This window comes from Entelurus aequoreus, linkage group LG05, assembly GCF_033978785.1.
Source record: "Entelurus aequoreus isolate RoL-2023_Sb linkage group LG05, RoL_Eaeq_v1.1, whole genome shotgun sequence".
In the NCBI taxonomy this organism is placed as follows: domain Eukaryota; kingdom Metazoa; phylum Chordata; class Actinopteri; order Syngnathiformes; family Syngnathidae; genus Entelurus; species Entelurus aequoreus.
In genome coordinates, this window is record NC_084735.1 from 11,120,838 (window position 1) to 11,135,187 (window position 14,350).

At 42.2% G+C, this 14,350-nt stretch overlaps 1 protein-coding gene across 5 annotated transcripts in view; it reads right to left on the minus strand.

Annotated features, from left to right (window-relative positions):
* The window catches only part of LOC133650158 (SUN domain-containing ossification factor-like), an 82,692-nt gene that overhangs the window by 19,684 nt on the left and 48,658 nt on the right, over positions 1-14,350 (minus strand). For all 5 annotated transcript variants that reach the window (XR_009826191.1, XM_062047078.1, XM_062047080.1 and 2 more), the window contains exons 17-19: positions 8,709-9,485; positions 8,562-8,649; positions 6,674-6,778 (exon numbers count right to left, since the gene is read on the minus strand). Coding sequence is in view for 4 of the 5 variants with exons in the window: in XM_062047078.1 (XP_061903062.1) it covers positions 6,674-6,778; positions 8,562-8,649; positions 8,709-9,485 (970 nt within the window). In the remaining variant the exon portion in view is untranslated. The remainder of the gene's footprint in view (positions 1-6,673; positions 6,779-8,561; positions 8,650-8,708; positions 9,486-14,350) is intronic.

The following is a 14,350-nucleotide window of genomic DNA, read 5'->3' on the forward strand; positions in this document are numbered from 1 at the left end:
TGACTCACAGTCACGTAGGTATGATCAGGTGAAATGACTCACAGTCATGTAGGTATGATCAGGTGAAATGACTCACAGTCATGTAGGTATGATCAGGTGAAATGACTGACAGTCATGTAGGTATGATCAGGTGAAATGACTGACAGTCATGTAGGTATGATCAGGTGAAATGACTCACAGTCATGTAGGTATGATCAGGTGAAATGACTCACAGTCATGTAGGTATGATCAGGTGAAATGACTCACAGTCATGTAGGTATGATCAGGTGAAATGACTCACAGTCACGTAGGTATGATCAGGTGAAATGACTCACAGTCATGTAGGTATGATCAGGTGAAATGACTCACAGTCATGTAGGTATGATCAGGTGAAATGACTCACAGTCACGTAGGTATGATCAGGTGAAATGACTCACAGTCACGTAGGTATGATCAGGTGAAATGACTCACAGTCACGTAGGTATGATCAGGTGAAATGACTCACAGTCATGTAGGTATGATCAGGTGAAATGACTGACAGTCATGTAGGTATGATCAGGTGAAATGACTCACAGTCATGTAGGTATGATCAGGTGAAATGACTCACAGTCATGTAGGTATGATCAGGTGAAATGACTCACAGTCATGTAGGTATGATCAGGTGAAATGACTCACAGTCATGTAGGTATGATCAGGTGAAATGACTCACAGTCATGTAGGTATGATCAGGTGAAATGACTCACAGTCATGTCGGTATGATCAGGTGAAATGACTCACAGTCATGTAGGTATGATCAGGTGAAATGACTCACAGTCATGTCGGTATGATCAGGTGAAATGACTCACAGTCATGTAGGTATGATCAGGTGAGATGACTCACAGTCATGTCGGTATGATCAGGTGAAATGACTCACAGTCATGTAGGTATGATCAGGTGAAATGACTCACAGTCATGTCGGTATGATCAGGTGAGATGACTCACAGTCACGTAGGTATGATCAGGTGAAATGACTCACAGTCATGTAGGTATGATCAGGTGAGATGACTCACAGTCATGTCGGTATGATCAGGTGAAATGACTCACAGTCACGTAGGTATGATCAGGTGAAATGACTCACAGTCATGTAGGTATGATCAGGTGAAATGACTCACAGTCACGTAGGTATGATCAGGTGAAATGACTCACAGTCATGTCGGTATGATCAGGTGAGATGACTCACAGTCATGTAGGTATGATCAGGTGAAATGACTCACAGTCACGTAGGTATGATCAGGTGAAATGACTCACAGTCATGTCGGTATGATCAGGTGAAATGACTCACAGTCACGTAGGTATGATCAGGTGAAATGACTCACAGTCATGTCGGTATGATCAGGTGAAATGACTCACAGTCACGTAGGTATGATCAGGTGAAATGACTCACAGTCACGTAGGTATGATCAGGTGAAATGACTCACAGTCATGTAGGTATGATCAGGTGAAATGACTCACAGTCATGTCGGTATGATCAGGTGAGATGACTCACAGTCATGTAGGTATGATCAGGTGAAATGACTCACAGTCACGTAGGTATGATCAGGTGAAATGACTCACAGTCATGTCGGTATGATCAGGTGAAATGACTCACAGTCACGTAGGTATGATCAGGTGAAATGACTCACAGTCACGTAGGTATGATCAGGTGAAATGACTCACAGTCATGTAGGTATGATCAGGTGAAATGACTCACAGTCATGTCGGTATGATCAGGTGAAATGACTCACAGTCACGTAGGTATGATCAGGTGAAATGACTCACAGTCACGTAGGTATGATCAGGTGAAATGACTCACAGTCACGTAGGTATGATCAGGTGAAATGACTCACAGTCACGTAGGTATGATCAGGTGAAATGACTCACAGTCATGTAGGTATGATCAGGTGAAATGACTCACAGTCATGTAGGTATGATCAGGTGAAATGACTCACAGTCACGTAGGTATGATCAGGTGAAATGACTCACAGTCATGTAGGTATGATCAGGTGAAATGACTCACAGTCATGTAGGTATGATCAGGTGAAATGACTCTCAGTCACGTAGGTATGATCAGGTGAGATGACTCACAGTCACGTAGGTATGATCAGGTGAAATGACTCACAGTCATGTAGGTATGATCAGGTGAAATGACTGACAGTCATGTAGGTATGATCAGGTGAAATGACTCACAGTCATGTAGGTATGATCAGGTGAAATGACTCACAGTCATGTAGGTATGATCAGGTGAAATGACTCACAGTCATGTAGGTATGATCAGGTGAAATGACTCACAGTCACGTAGGTATGATCAGGTGAAATGACTCACAGTCATGTAGGTATGATCAGGTGAAATGACTCACAGTCATGTAGGTATGATCAGGTGAAATGACTCACAGTCACGTAGGTATGATCAGGTGAAATGACTCACAGTCACGTAGGTATGATCAGGTGAAATGACTCACAGTCACGTAGGTATGATCAGGTGAAATGACTCACAGTCATGTAGGTATGATCAGGTGAAATGACTGACAGTCATGTAGGTATGATCAGGTGAAATGACTCACAGTCATGTAGGTATGATCAGGTGAAATGACTCACAGTCATGTAGGTATGATCAGGTGAAATGACTCACAGTCATGTAGGTATGATCAGGTGAAATGACTCACAGTCATGTAGGTATGATCAGGTGAAATGACTCACAGTCATGTAGGTATGATCAGGTGAAATGACTCACAGTCATGTCGGTATGATCAGGTGAAATGACTCACAGTCATGTAGGTATGATCAGGTGAAATGACTCACAGTCATGTCGGTATGATCAGGTGAAATGACTCACAGTCATGTAGGTATGATCAGGTGAGATGACTCACAGTCATGTCGGTATGATCAGGTGAAATGACTCACAGTCATGTAGGTATGATCAGGTGAAATGACTCACAGTCATGTCGGTATGATCAGGTGAGATGACTCACAGTCATGTAGGTATGATCAGGTGAAATGACTCAGTCATGTCGGTATGATCAGGTGAGATGACTCACAGTCATGTAGGTATGATCAGGTGAAATGACTCACAGTCATGTCGGTATGATCAGGTGAGATGACTCACAGTCATGTAGGTATGATCAGGTGAAATGACTCACAGTCATGTCGGTATGATCAGGTGAGATGACTCACAGTCATGTAGGTATGATCAGGTGAAATGACTCACAGTCATGTAGGTATGATCAGGTGAAATGACTCACAGTCATGTCGGTATGATCAGGTGAGATGACTCACAGTCATGTAGGTATGATCAGGTGAAATGACTCACAGTCATGTCGGTATGATCAGGTGAGATGACTCACAGTCATGTAGGTATGATCAGGTGAAATGACTCACAGTCATGTAGGTATGATCAGGTGAAATGACTCACAGTCATGTCGGTATGATCAGGTGAAATGACTCAGTCATGTCGGTATGATCAGGTGAGATGACTCACAGTCATGTAGGTATGATCAGGTGAAATGACTCACAGCCATGTCGGTATGATCAGGTGAGATGACTCACAGTCATGTAGGTATGATCAGGTGAAATGACTCACAGTCATGTCGGTATGATCAGGTGAAATGACTCACAGTCATGTCGGTATGATCAGGTGAGATGACTCACAGTCATGTAGGTATGATCAGGTGAAATGACTCACAGTCATGTCGGTATGATCAGGTGAGATGACTCACAGTCATGTAGGTATGATCAGGTGAAATGACTCACAGTCATGTAGGTATGATCAGGTGAAATGACTCACAGTCATGTAGGTATGATCAGGTGAGATGACTCACAGTCATGTAGGTATGATCAGGTGAGATGACTCACAGTCACGTAGGTATGATCAGGTGAAATGACTCACAGTCATGTAGGTATGATCAGGTGAGATGACTCACAGTCACGTAGGTATGATCAGGTGAAATGACTCACAGTCATGTCGGTATGATCAGGTGAGATGACTCACAGTCATGTAGGTATGATCAGGTGAAATGACTCACAGTCATGTAGGTATGATCAGGTGAAATGACTCACAGTCACGTAGGTATGATCAGGTGAAATGACTCACAGTCATGTAGGTATGATCAGGTGAAATGACTCACAGTCACGTAGGTATGATCAGGTGAAATGACTCACAGTCATGTCGGTATGATCAGGTGAAATGACTCACAGTCACGTAGGTATGATCAGGTGAAATGACTCACAGTCACGTAGGTATGATCAGGTGAAATGACTCACAGTCATGTAGGTATGATCAGGTGAAATGACTCACAGTCATGTCGGTATGATCAGGTGAAATGACTCACAGTCACGTAGGTATGATCAGGTGAAATGACTCACAGTCACGTAGGTATGATCAGGTGAAATGACTCACAGTCACGTAGGTATGATCAGGTGAAATGACTCACAGTCACGTAGGTATGATCAGGTGAAATGACTCACAGTCATGTAGGTATGATCAGGTGAAATGACTCACAGTCATGTAGGTATGATCAGGTGAAATGACTCACAGTCATGTAGGTATGATCAGGTGAAATGACTCTCAGTCACGTAGGTATGATCAGGTGAGATGACTCACAGTCACGTAGGTATGATCAGGTGAAATGACTCACAGTCACGTAGGTATGATCAGGTGAAATGACTCACAGTCATGTAGGTATGATCAGGTGAAATGACTCACAGTCATGTAGGTATGATCAGGTGAAATGACTGACAGTCATGTAGGTATGATCAGGTGAAATGACTGACAGTCATGTAGGTATGATCAGGTGAAATGACTCACAGTCATGTAGGTATGATCAGGTGAAATGACTCACAGTCATGTAGGTATGATCAGGTGAAATGACTCACAGTCATGTAGGTATGATCAGGTGAAATGACTCACAGTCACGTAGGTATGATCAGGTGAAATGACTCACAGTCATGTAGGTATGATCAGGTGAAATGACTCACAGTCATGTAGGTATGATCAGGTGAAATGACTCACAGTCACGTAGGTATGATCAGGTGAAATGACTCACAGTCACGTAGGTATGATCAGGTGAAATGACTCACAGTCACGTAGGTATGATCAGGTGAAATGACTCACAGTCATGTAGGTATGATCAGGTGAAATGACTGACAGTCATGTAGGTATGATCAGGTGAAATGACTCACAGTCATGTAGGTATGATCAGGTGAAATGACTCACAGTCATGTAGGTATGATCAGGTGAAATGACTCACAGTCATGTAGGTATGATCAGGTGAAATGACTCACAGTCATGTAGGTATGATCAGGTGAAATGACTCACAGTCATGTAGGTATGATCAGGTGAAATGACTCACAGTCATGTCGGTATGATCAGGTGAAATGACTCACAGTCATGTAGGTATGATCAGGTGAAATGACTCACAGTCATGTCGGTATGATCAGGTGAAATGACTCACAGTCATGTAGGTATGATCAGGTGAGATGACTCACAGTCATGTCGGTATGATCAGGTGAAATGACTCACAGTCATGTAGGTATGATCAGGTGAAATGACTCACAGTCATGTCGGTATGATCAGGTGAGATGACTCACAGTCATGTCGGTATGATCAGGTGAAATGACTCAGTCATGTCGGTATGATCAGGTGAGATGACTCACAGTCATGTAGGTATGATCAGGTGAAATGACTCACAGTCATGTCGGTATGATCAGGTGAGATGACTCACAGTCATGTAGGTATGATCAGGTGAAATGACTCACAGTCATGTCGGTATGATCAGGTGAAATGACTCACAGTCATGTCGGTATGATCAGGTGAGATGACTCACAGTCATGTAGGTATGATCAGGTGAAATGACTCACAGTCATGTCGGTATGATCAGGTGAGATGACTCACAGTCATGTAGGTATGATCAGGTGAAATGACTCACAGTCATGTAGGTATGATCAGGTGAAATGACTCACAGTCATGTAGGTATGATCAGGTGAGATGACTCACAGTCATGTAGGTATGATCAGGTGAGATGACTCACAGTCACGTAGGTATGATCAGGTGAAATGACTCACAGTCATGTAGGTATGATCAGGTGAGATGACTCACAGTCATGTAGGTATGATCAGGTGAGATGACTCACAGTCATGTAGGTATGATCAGGTGAGATGACTCACAGTCATGTAGGTATGATCAGGTGAGATGACTGACAGTCATGTAGGTATGATCAGGTAAGATGACTCACAGTCATGTAGGTATGATCAGGTGAGATGACTCACAGTCATGTAGGTATGATCAGGTAAGATGACTCACAGTCATGTAGGTATGATCAGGTGAGATGACTCACAGTCATGTAGGTATGATCAGGTGAGATGACTCACAGTCATGTAGGTATGATCAGGTGAGATGACTCACAGTCATGTAGGTATGATCAGGTGAGATGACTCACAGTCATGTAGGTATGATCAGGTGAGATGACTCACAGTCATGTAGGTATGATCAGGTGAGATGACTCACAGTCATGTAGGTATGAGGAACACAAACCTACTCATTTCTGGACTAATGCCGTCTTTCATTCGATTGAAGTGGAGTGGTAATTTCACAATCATTCATGAATTGATCACTTGAGACAGTTGAATGATGCAGACACATTTGTTACTGGGTACTGCAAGTAGACGGCAGCAAATGCTCTACCTGGTTGTGCAGCTGGCTGAGTGTGACGGACAGGTTGACAACCATGTGAGTCATGTTGTGCAGCTGCTCTTGCAGCAAGTGGATGGACTCAGTCTGACGCTGGTCCTGCAACATCATGAACAATCATTAATACAACACATCCAGGATGGTCCTGCAACATCATGAACAATCATTAATACAACACATCCAGGATGGTCCTGCAACATCATGAACAATCATTAATACAACACATCCAGGATGGTCCTGCAACATCATGAACAATCATTAATACAACACATCCAGGATGGTCCTGCAACATCATGAACAATCATTAATACAACACATCCAGGATGGTCCTGCAACATCATGAACAATCATTAATACAACACATCCAGGATGGTCCTGCAACATCATGAACAATCATTAATACAACACATCCAGGATGGTCCTGCAACATCATGAACAATCATTAATACAACACATCCAGGATGGTCCTGCAACATCATGAACAATCATTAATACAACACATCCAGGATGGTCCTGCAACATCATGAACAATCATTAATACAACACATCCAGGATGGTCCTGCAACATCATGAACAATCATTAATACAACACATCCAGGATGGTCCTGCAACATCATGAAGCATCATTAATACAACACATCCAGGATGGTTCTGCAACATCATGAATTATAATTAATACAACACATCCAGGATGGTCCTGCAACATCATGAAGCATCATTAATACAACACATCCAGAATGATGAATGATAATGAATACAAAACATCCAGAATGATGAAGAAAAGTGAATACAACACATCCAGAATGGTCCTGCAACATGATGAAGAATAAATGATACAACACATCCAGGATGATGAATGATAATGAATACAACACATCCAGGATGATGAATGATAATGAATACAACACATCCAGGATGATGAAGAATAATGAATACAACACATCCAGGATGATGAATGATAATGAATACAACACATCCAGGATGATGAATGATAGTGAATACAACACATCCAGGATGGTGAATGATAGTGAATACAACACATCCAGGATGATGAATGATAGTGAATACAACACATCCAGGATGATGAATGATAGTGAATACAACACATCCAGGATGATGAATGATAGTGAATACAACACATCCAGGATGATGAATGATAGTGAATACAACACATCCAGGATGATGAATGATAATGAATACAACACATCCAGGATGATGAATGATAGTGAATACAACACATCCAGGATGATGAATGATAGTGAATACAACACATCCAGGATGATGAATGATAATGAATACAACACATCCAGGATGATGAATGATAGTGAATACAACGCATCCAGGATGATGAATGATAATGAATACAACACATCCAGGATGATGAATGATAATGAATACAACACATCCAGGATGATGAATGATAGTGAATACAACACATCCAGGATGATAAAGAATAATGAATACAACACATCCAGGATGATGAATGATAATGAATACAACACATCCAGGATGATGAATGATAATGAATACAACACATCCAGGATGATGAATGATAGTGAATACAACACATCCAGGATGATGAATGATAGTGAATACAACACATCCAGGATGATGAATGATAATGAATACAACACATCCAGGATGATGAATGATAATGAATACAACACATCCAGGATGATGAATGATAGTGAATACAACACATCCAGGATGATGAATGATAGTGAATACAACACATCCAGGATGATGAATGATAATGAATACAACACATCCAGGATGATGAATCATAAATGATACAACACATCCAGGATGATGAATGATAATGAATACAACACATCTTGGATGATGAATGATAATGAATACAACACATCCAGGATGCACTCACCTGCTCCTCTGCAATTGTGGAAGTGTTCTGCAGTTTGATGATGGTTTGGTTGAAGGCCTTCTGCATCTCCTCCATCTGCTTACGATATCTGAGCGTGAAGGAGACACATGAGAAGATGCCACAACTTCCCCCCCTGAGGTTCCTCACCTCTGGCTGAGCTGCTCCAGGTAGCGTCCGCTGAGGGACATGTTGGTCTCCAGGGCCTTGATGCGGTTGTTGAGTCGCATGAACACGGACTCCTTCTGGCTGGAGCCGTGCAGCAGGTTCTGCTCCGTGCCGTTAGGAGGCTCGGCGTACATGTCCGAGAGGTTGGTGGAAGAGAAGTCTTCTGTGAGGTCCTGGCTTCTGAAGTCTGGGAGTGTGTGCGGAGGCTCAGTGTCAGGAACATCTTCAGGCTGGACAAGATGATCCTCTTCAGCCATGTCCTTCAGCATGGGCTCACAAGTGACTTGTACTGTGGTGCTGAGAGGCAGTGGAACTTCTTCTGAGCTGACACAGGGTGTTTCTAGCAGACTGAGGCTGGGCTCCAGCTGGGTCATGGAGTGCTCGTGAGATTCTGTGACAGTCTGGCTGGCTCCACTTCCTGCCTCCCTGGCAGGAGCTTCTTCTTCTTCTTCTTCTTCTTCTTCTTCTTCACGGGGCTGATGTTTGTCTTCAGAGGGCAGTGTTGTTGTCCTGCAGAGGAGCAGCAAACACTGCTGCTGCAGATACTCCTGGAGGGAGTCTGCACAGCAACAAGAGACATCTTCCTCCCGCTCTTCATCCAACTCCTCCTCTTTCTCCAAAAGGGTTATTGTGGAGATGATGGATTCCTCTTCCTCCGACTCCAAAGGGATGACAATCTGCTCCTTCATATTGTCAGGAAGAGCTGAAGGTTCAGTGATGAGCACATCTGGAGACATGGCTGCCTCCTCCAACTCAGGACTACAAGAAAGAGCAGTATTAATCATCAGCTAAATAAACGCATACTTCTTTCCTACGCCAACAGCCATAATGTTTGCTGTGCAGTAGTCGCCATTCAACCCAAGCAGACGTGTTGTTGTTTGTGCTGCGGCGCCATCTTTTACACACGTTCACTCACTTCAGGTGCTGTGAGTTCAAAATGTACTTTCCCTTTTAATGCCTTAAAGGCCTACTGAAATGATTTTTTTTTTATTTAAACGGGAATAGCAGATCCATTCTATGTGTCATACTTGATCATTTCGCGATATTGCCATATTTTTGCTGAAAGGATTTAGTAGAGAAAATTGACGATAAAGTTTGCAACTTTTGCTCGCTGATAAAAAAAGTGACGTCACAGGAGCTAGTATTCCTCACAATTCCCCGTTGTTTACAATGGAGCGAGAGAGATTCGGACCGAGAAAGTGACGATTACCCCATTAATTTGAGCGAGGATGAAAGATTCGTAGATGAGGAACGTTACAGTGAAGGACTTGAGAGACAGTGATGGACGTATCTTTTTTTGCTCTGACCGTAACTTAGGTACAAGCTGGCTCATTGGATTCCACACGCTCTCCTTTTTCTATTGTAGATCACAGATTTGTATTTTAAACCACCTCGGATACTATATCCTCTTGAAAATGAGAGTCGAGCACGCGAAATGGACATTTAAAGTGACTTTTATCTCCACGACAATACATCGGTGACACACTTAGCTACTGAGCTAACGTGCTAGCATCGTTCTCAAATGAAGATAGAAACAAAATAAATAAACCCCTGACTGGAAGGATAGACAGAAGAGCAAAAATACTATTAAACCATGGACATGTAACTACACGGTTAAAAATTCTCAGCCTGGTAAGGCTTAACAATGCTGTTGCTAACGACGCTAAGGCTAATTTAGCAACTTAGCAGCCGGAACTCACAGAACTATGTACTCTCTCCTTTTTCTATTGTGTATCACGGATTTGTATTTCAAACCACCTCGGATACTATATCCTCTTGAAAATGAGAGTCGAGCACGCGAAATGGACATTTAAAGTGACTTTTATCTCCAAGACAATACATCGGTGACACACTTAGCTACTGAGCTAACGTGCTAGCATCGTTGTCAAATGAAGATAGAAACAAAATAAATAAACCCCTGACTGGAAGGATAGACAGAAGAGCAAAAATACTATTAAACCATGTACATGTAACTACACGGTTGAAAATTCTCAGCCTGGTAAGGCTTAACAATGCTGTTGCTAACGACGCTAAGGCTAATTTAGCAACTTAGCAACCGGAACTCACAGAACTATGTACTCTCTCCTTTTTCTATTGTGTATCACGGATTTGTATTTTAAACCACCTCGGATACTATATCCTCTTGAAAATGAGAGTCGAGCACGCGAAATGGACATTTAAAGTGACTTTTATCTCCAAGACAATACATCGGTGACACACTTAGCTACTTAGCTAACGTGCTAGCATCGTTCTCAAATGAAGATAGAAACAAAATAAATAAACCCCTGACTGGAAGGATAGACAGAAGACCAACAATACTATTAAACCATGTACATGTAACTACACGGTTAAAAATTCTCAGCCTGGTAAGGCTTAACAATGCTGTTGCTAACGACGTTAAGGCTAATTTAGCAACTTAGCAACTGGAACTCACAGAACTATGATAAAACATTAGCGCTCCACCTACGCCAGCCAGCCCTCATCTTCCCATCAACAGCCGTGCTCACCTGCGTTCCAGCGATCAACGGCGCGACGAAGGACTTCATCCGTGGGTTTGGCGGCAAGCATCAGCTAGGCGTCTTCTATCAGGGTAAGTAGTCCTTGTTGTATTGCTGTAAGTATTGTACTTAGCCGCTAAGACATCGATCGATCCCACCTACAACGTTCTTCTTTGCAGCCTCCATTGTTCATTAAACAAATTGCAAAAGATTCACCAACACAGATGTCCAGAATACTGTGGAATTTTGTCGAACAAAACAGAGCTTTGTGTATTGTGTCCAATAGAGCCCAAACACTTCCGTGCATTTTATGACGTCACGCGCATAAATCATATCCAAAGGAGATTTTCAACCGGAAATGTGGCGAGAATTTTAAAATGTCCCTTTATAAGTTAACCCGGCCGTATTGGCATGTGTTGCAATGTTAAGATTTCATCATTGATATATAAACTATCAGACTGCGTGGTCGCTAGTAGTTAACCCAATACGGCCGGGTTAACTTATAAAGTGACATTTTAAAATTCTCGCCACACTTCCGGTTGAAAAAGCCTTCGGAGGATGAGTATGCGCGTGACGTCAATCATTGAACCGGAAGTATTGAATACAATACAAAAAAGCTCTGTTTTCATTTCATAATTCCACAGTATTCTGGACATCTGTGTTGGTGAATCTTTTGCAATTTGTTTAATGAACAATGGAGACTGCAAAGAAGAACGTTGTAGGTGGGTCGGTGTATAGCGGCTGGCTGTAGCAACACAACCAGGATTACTCACTTGGATAGCAGACGCGCTAGCCGATGCTAACCGGCCACCGCACGGATGATCGGGTGAAGTCCTTCGTCGCGCCGTTGATCGCTGGAACGCAGGTGAGCACGGGTTTTGATGAGCTGGGCAGATGATGGCTGGCTGGCGTAGGTGGAGCGCTAATGTTTTTATCATAACTCTGTGAGGTCCGGTTGCTAAGTCGCTAAGTCAGCCTTAGCGTCGTTAGCAACAGCATTGTTAAGCTTTGCCAGGCTGAGATCTATTAACCGTGTAGTTACATGTCCATGGTTTAATAGTATTGTTGATCTTCTGTCTATCCTTCCAGTCAGGGATTTATTTATTTTGTTTGTATCTGCATTTGAGACAGATGCTATCACGCTAGCTCGAGCTTCGTCGATGTATTGTCGTGGAGATAAAAGGCACTGAATGTTCATTTCGCGTTCTCGACTCTCATTTTCAAGAGGATATGGTATCCGAGGTGGTTTAAAATACAAATCCGTGATCCACAATAGAAAAAGGAGAGAGTGTGGAATCCAATGAGCCAGCTTGTACCTAAGTTACGGTCAGAGCGAAAAAAAATATGTATTTCACTGCATTCTAATCCGTCACTCTAACGTTCCTCATCCACGAATCTTTCATCCTCGCTCAAATTAATGGGGTAATGGTCCGAATAGCTCTAGCTGCATTGAAAACAATAGGAAAATATGAGGGAGTGAACAACTGCCAACGTCACGCTACTTCCGGTAGGGGCAAGGTTTTTTTTTATCAGAGACCAATAGTTGCGAACTTTATCGACGTTGTTCTATACTGAATCCTTTCAGCAAAAATATGGCAGTATCGCAAAATGATCAAGTATGACACATAGAATGGATCTGCTATCCCCGTTTAAATAAAAAAAAATCATTTCAGTAGGCCTTTAAACTGGAAGTACAACCACCCACAACATGTGTACGTTTTACAATATAACTACAACTATTCTTACTTACTAAAGTGTCCCATATGTGATGTCTGTTGCATATTTCTACCTGCTATCGTAATGTAATCAAGCTAGTGTTGTTAGCATTAGCTAATATAATAACACGTTTACGAGTGTCTGTGTTAGTTTTATTAACTTACATTCTTTTTGTTGTTTCACTTTCACTAATTCCTCAGTAAATTCACCAAAACGTCACCGTGGAGTTATTGAGTCTGTTTAGCTGATTGGAGAGCTAGCTAGGAGTTAACTCCTCTTATTGAGTCTGTTTAGCTGATTGGAGAGCTAGTTAGGAGTTAACTCCTCTTATTGAGTCTGTTTAGCTGATTGGAGAGCTAGCTAGGAGTTAACTCCTCTTATTGAGTCTGTTTAGCTGATTGGAGAGCTAGTTAGGAGTTAACTCCTCTTATTGAGTCTGTTTAGTTGATTGGAGAGCTAGCTAGGAGTTAATTCCTCTTATTGAGTCTGTTTCGCTGATTGGAGAGCTAGCTAGGAGTTAACTCCTCTTATTGAGTCTGTTTAGCTGATTGGAGAGCTAGCTAGGAGTTAACTCCTCTTATTGAGTCTGTTTAGCTGATTGGAGAGCTAGTTAGGAGTTAACTCCTCTTATTGAGTCTGTTTAGTTGATTGGAGAGCTAGCTAGGAGTTAACTCCTCTTATTGAGTCTGTTTAGCTGATTGGAGAGGTAGTTAGGAGTTAACTCCTCTTATTGAGTCTGTTTAGCTGATTGGAGAGCTAGCTAGGAGTTAACTCCTCTTATTGAGTCTGTTTAGCTGATTGGAGAGCTAGCTAGGAGTTAACTCCTCTTATTGAGTCTGTTTAGTTGATTGGAGAGCTAGCTAGGAGTTAACTCCTCTTATTGAGTCTGTTTAGTTGATTGGAGATCTAGGTAGGAGTTAACTCCTCTTATTGAGTCTGTTTAGTTGATTGGAGAGCTAGCTAGGAGTTAACTCCTCTTATTGAGTTTGTTTAGCTGATTGGAGAGCTAGCTAGGAGTTAACTCCTCTTATTGAGTCTGTTTAGCTGATTGGAGAGCTAGCTAGGAGTTAACTCCTCTTATTGAGTCTGTTTAGCTGATTGGAGAGCTAGCTAGGAGTTAACTCCTCTTATTGAGTCTGTTTAGCTGATTGGAGAGCTAGCTAGGAGTTAACTCCTCTTATTGAGTCTGTTTAGTTGATTGAGAGCTAGCTAGGAGTTAACTCCTCTTATTGAGTCTGTTTAGCTGATTGGAGAGCTAGCTAGGAGTTAACTCCTCTTATTGAGTCTGTTTAGCTGATTGGAGAGCTAGCTAGGAGTTAACTCCTCTTATTGAGTCTGTTTAGTTGATTGAGAGCTAGCTAGGAGTTAACTCCTCTTATTGAGTCTGTTTAGTTGATTGGAGAGCTAGAC